This window comes from Morone saxatilis, unplaced genomic scaffold, assembly GCF_004916995.1.
Source record: "Morone saxatilis isolate NCDOM2014 unplaced genomic scaffold, NCSU_SB_2.0 Contig5, whole genome shotgun sequence".
NCBI classification, from domain to species: domain Eukaryota; kingdom Metazoa; phylum Chordata; class Actinopteri; family Moronidae; genus Morone; species Morone saxatilis.
In genome coordinates this window covers 23,309,007-23,310,878 of record NW_023340095.1, presented here as the reverse complement: position 1 = coordinate 23,310,878, position 1,872 = coordinate 23,309,007, and the positions used below count along the sequence as shown (strand labels likewise).

The 1,872-nt window shown below is 42.4% G+C and overlaps 1 protein-coding gene across 1 annotated transcript in view; it reads right to left on the bottom strand.

Annotated features, from left to right (window-relative positions):
• abcb6b (ATP-binding cassette, sub-family B (MDR/TAP), member 6b) overlaps nt 1-1,872 on the bottom strand; it is a 31,183-nt gene that overhangs the window by 8,969 nt on the left and 20,342 nt on the right. The window contains exons 13-15 of the mRNA XM_035677203.1: nt 1,471-1,668; nt 1,179-1,291; nt 482-576 (exon numbers count right to left, since the gene is read on the bottom strand). Coding sequence (XP_035533096.1) covers nt 482-576; nt 1,179-1,291; nt 1,471-1,668 — 406 coding nt within the window. The remainder of the gene's footprint in view (nt 1-481; nt 577-1,178; nt 1,292-1,470; nt 1,669-1,872) is intronic.

Genomic DNA, 1,872 nt, shown 5'->3' with positions numbered 1-1,872 from the left:
CATTTCTGACAATAGAGCCTCCTGAATGTTACACACAAATCTCGACTACTGTTGCACTGCTTTTGTTGGTTTTTAGCCACACTAGCAGCAAGGGTCACGCCACCCCTTTGGTCCAGCCTTAAATATCTCAACAATTGTTGAATGGATTCCATGAATTTTCGTGTTTGCATTGTCATTGTCATCATGTTAGCATGACTTTAGCATTTAGCTCGACCAAAGTTATGTCTATGTAGGGCCACTCACATATTGACTCTTGATAAGCCCTAACTACATTTTCTTGTCTTTTAAAACCAAAGTTGTACGTTTTTGTCTTCTTGGAAGGTTAACTGACTTTGTATCTGAGTTCAATAATAATCAGCATCCAGTGGCTATGAGTTGTAGCACTTTGTGCCTTTATATTACTGTCTGCTGCTCAAGTAAAACAAGGTAACTTATTAAGAAGCTTCCTATTTATAGAAACACAGCTTGGTAGTAATGTCACCTGTGTGCGACCACTATAGTTGTCCTGTTGGTGCAGACCTTGGCCAGTGAAGCCTGGATGTTTCTCTCAGTCTGGGTGTCCAGTGAAGAAGTGGCCTGGTGGACCAAACACAATATATTAGTGTATGTACAGTAAAAGGTAAGTAAGTAGCATAATCAAGTGAAAGACTTGCAATGTTCACCACTACTTAAAAGACAGTTTAGCTACTATCTGATCAAACTTTGGAATTAGGAAAGTGTGTTTGTGTGTGTGTGTGACAACTGCTTTGTGTGACTGAACTCTTTGTTTGTTATGAAGTCTATCTTATAAAAGAGAGTTTGCTCTCATTAAAGTGTCTTGCTCAAGGACACTTTGACATGTGGAGGACTGGAGGAGCCGGGTATTGAACCACTAACAATGTAATTAGTGGACGTATAGAGCTACAGCTGCCACAGTGGGGGAATGTTGGGGGATGTATATCAGGAAATGAAGTAAGATCTCAACATTGACAATATAGTAACCTCCTCAAGTGTCGCCATATTTCTTTTCTACAAAAATAAAAGATCTCAAACAACGGTTCATGTTCTTACAAACCACGCAAGAAAGTATGTGGGCAAAGCCACTGGCACTTGAGCTGCTTGTCTGAACATGGTGTTAAAAAGCAAGTATTTAAAAGTTGTAACCCTATGTATGAGTGCTAACTTTGCTGTACCCTCACCTCATCCAGCAGAATGATCCGAGGTTCCTTCAGGATGGTTCGAGCAATTGCCACTCTCTGCTTCTCCCCACCGCTGAGCTTCAGACCTCGCTCCCCAACCTCTGTGTCATACCCTGGTTGGACACATGCCATCATCTTCATTATTATCATCGTTATTCACTTTCTGCGTCCAAATTTTACAACATCAAGATTCAAACTTGGTCCTGTTACAGATCTGCTTCAGCCAACAAGTCAAGCAACAAAAGCATGTTCATCATTAGCATCTACACACAGTCACACACCCCAGCCTGACCCTGAGGTAGCTCCAGTATCCTGGTGTGTATGTCAGCAGCCATTGCAGCTCTCTCAACTTCCTGGTTGCTAGCTGTCACTCGACTGTAGCGGATGTTGTTGCCGACGGTGTCGTTGAAAAGGACCGTATCCTGGGGAACCACACCGATGTACGACCTCAGGGAAGACTGCCGTACCTTGGACAGAGAGAGGGACAAACCTGTTAGTCTCAGAAACAAATACAGCTATTTTGCTATCCCTGATTCAAACTGTAACCAGCATTCAAACCCGACTCTAAAGGCATGAAGTCTTTATTTCAACATGGTCTGTAAATGTTCATGTTCATGTTCACTCATATGGGATCTTCAGATCTGCGACCCATGATACGAACATACATCTACTTCTTCTTCTCTCTCTCTCTCTC